The 1,445-nt window shown below is 39.7% G+C and overlaps 1 protein-coding gene across 1 annotated transcript; it reads right to left on the bottom strand.

Annotated features, from left to right (window-relative positions):
* Positions 1–235: 235 nt before the first annotated feature.
* LOC145503412 (galactose-3-O-sulfotransferase 3-like) lies at positions 236–1,168 on the bottom strand. Its single transcript, XM_081482871.1, has one exon. The coding sequence runs from the start codon at positions 1,166–1,168 to the stop codon at positions 236–238; it is 933 nt and encodes a 310-aa protein (XP_081338997.1).
* Between the last annotated feature and the right edge of the window lie 277 nt (positions 1,169–1,445).

The raw sequence follows: 1,445 nt of genomic DNA, 5'->3' as shown, positions 1-1,445 counted from the left end.
GGTCAAGAAAATCACATCATTGCTGTAACGTCATCGTTTTCGAAAAGCTTTGTTTTCAAAATGTTTTCCGTCCACACAATAACGCGAAGGCAGCGTTTTCAAATTCGTCCGGTTTGAAGAGCGTTTTCGAAACGCTCCGTTTCCGTGACAGATTAGTGTGGAAGTTGAAATAGAACTGAATAATAAACCTGTGTTTTAGAATTCCTCCGGCGTAGTTTGAACGGAGCCTTACAAACTAAGTCGACTTCCGGCGACGGTGTTTTGCAATGTCACTTGGAATGGGTCCACAACCGTTACCGCTAAAAGTGTTGCCACGTCTCCTCCACAGCAGTTCAAGTATATCACATGGTGGAGTCTTTGATAACTTGCATTTTTCGCTCTTATATTCGATGGACTCGCACATTGCTTGATAATCTTGGTTTATTTTCCTAAATGCTTTCAAATCTTCATAAAACGAAGGCCCCTCTTGTTGAACTTTCCTCCAGAAAGTTTTATTAAAATGATCAAACAGGGTGACATCTGCACGATTCCAAGTTAGAATGTTTTTCTTCACCTCTTCTTCAAACTCTAGTTTCTTTGTCTTCACTCTTAACTTAACATATACGATATCCTCAAATTCCCAGCACAGCGATCGTTTAAGTAATATCAGTGATTCATCAAAGTAATCCGTTATCATCACCAAGTCGAACTCTTCCTCCATCTTGTCGACGTATCTCTTAACCAATGCCATGTTTTGTAAATTTTCTTGCTCAAGACCCATGTCAAATAAGTTTGAGTTCGAAATGTGGTTATATATTCTATAGACGCTGGTTTTAAAAAGTCTTTTCCTGATTTCTTCTAAAGCATTTGGTGACCTCAAGAATTTATTTAGAGGGCCCTCGGCCGATGAAACTCCGGTACGTCTCGTGTAACCATAATAAAGCCAAGCAGATTTAAAACGGTCAAGAGGATTGCGAAGGATAGTGATGTACTTTGCTTTTGGTTTAGGGAAAATTGTGTTCACCGGTCCTTTATTAAATCTTATATGAGAGGAAAACATCTTTGCTGAGTCTTTGTTCACTAGACTCGAGACTTCATTTAACTCAAGAGGCGCCGGCCATTGCATATCTGCCAGATCCGGATCAAGAACAATTGTGCGGTTTCTGATGATTCCATATTTAAGAATCATGGTGCTAATGGTACTGGAGCCAGTTTTATGAGTTTTGAGGTAGTAAATATGGCTTATAGGTTGGCAGCTTGAGACATCATGAGCAGATACTTCGTCTGTTTCAGCGGTCTTCTGCAACACAGCAACCAGCCTGGTTGAAGTTGATCTACGAATTGAAAACAGTCATTTTAATAACTTTAACTCGCAGTTGGAACTGTACCTCCCGTGGTTTTATTTATTGTCAGTGTTATTATGCTAAATCGAATATATTTGTTGTCGGAAAAGTCTGCATCCGCTT

The sequence above is a fragment of the Orbicella franksi genome, chromosome 11, assembly GCF_964199315.1.
Source record: "Orbicella franksi chromosome 11, jaOrbFran1.1, whole genome shotgun sequence".
Classification (NCBI taxonomy): Eukaryota; Metazoa; Cnidaria; class Anthozoa; order Scleractinia; family Merulinidae; genus Orbicella; species Orbicella franksi.
Note: the sequence above shows the minus strand (reverse complement) of the source record. Positions and strands in the feature narration are given on the sequence as shown.

Coding starts and splice junctions, on each gene's coding strand:
- LOC145503412 (XM_081482871.1), bottom strand. CDS start 1,168: ATGATTCTTAAATATGGAATCATCAGAAACCGCACAATTGTTCTTGAT.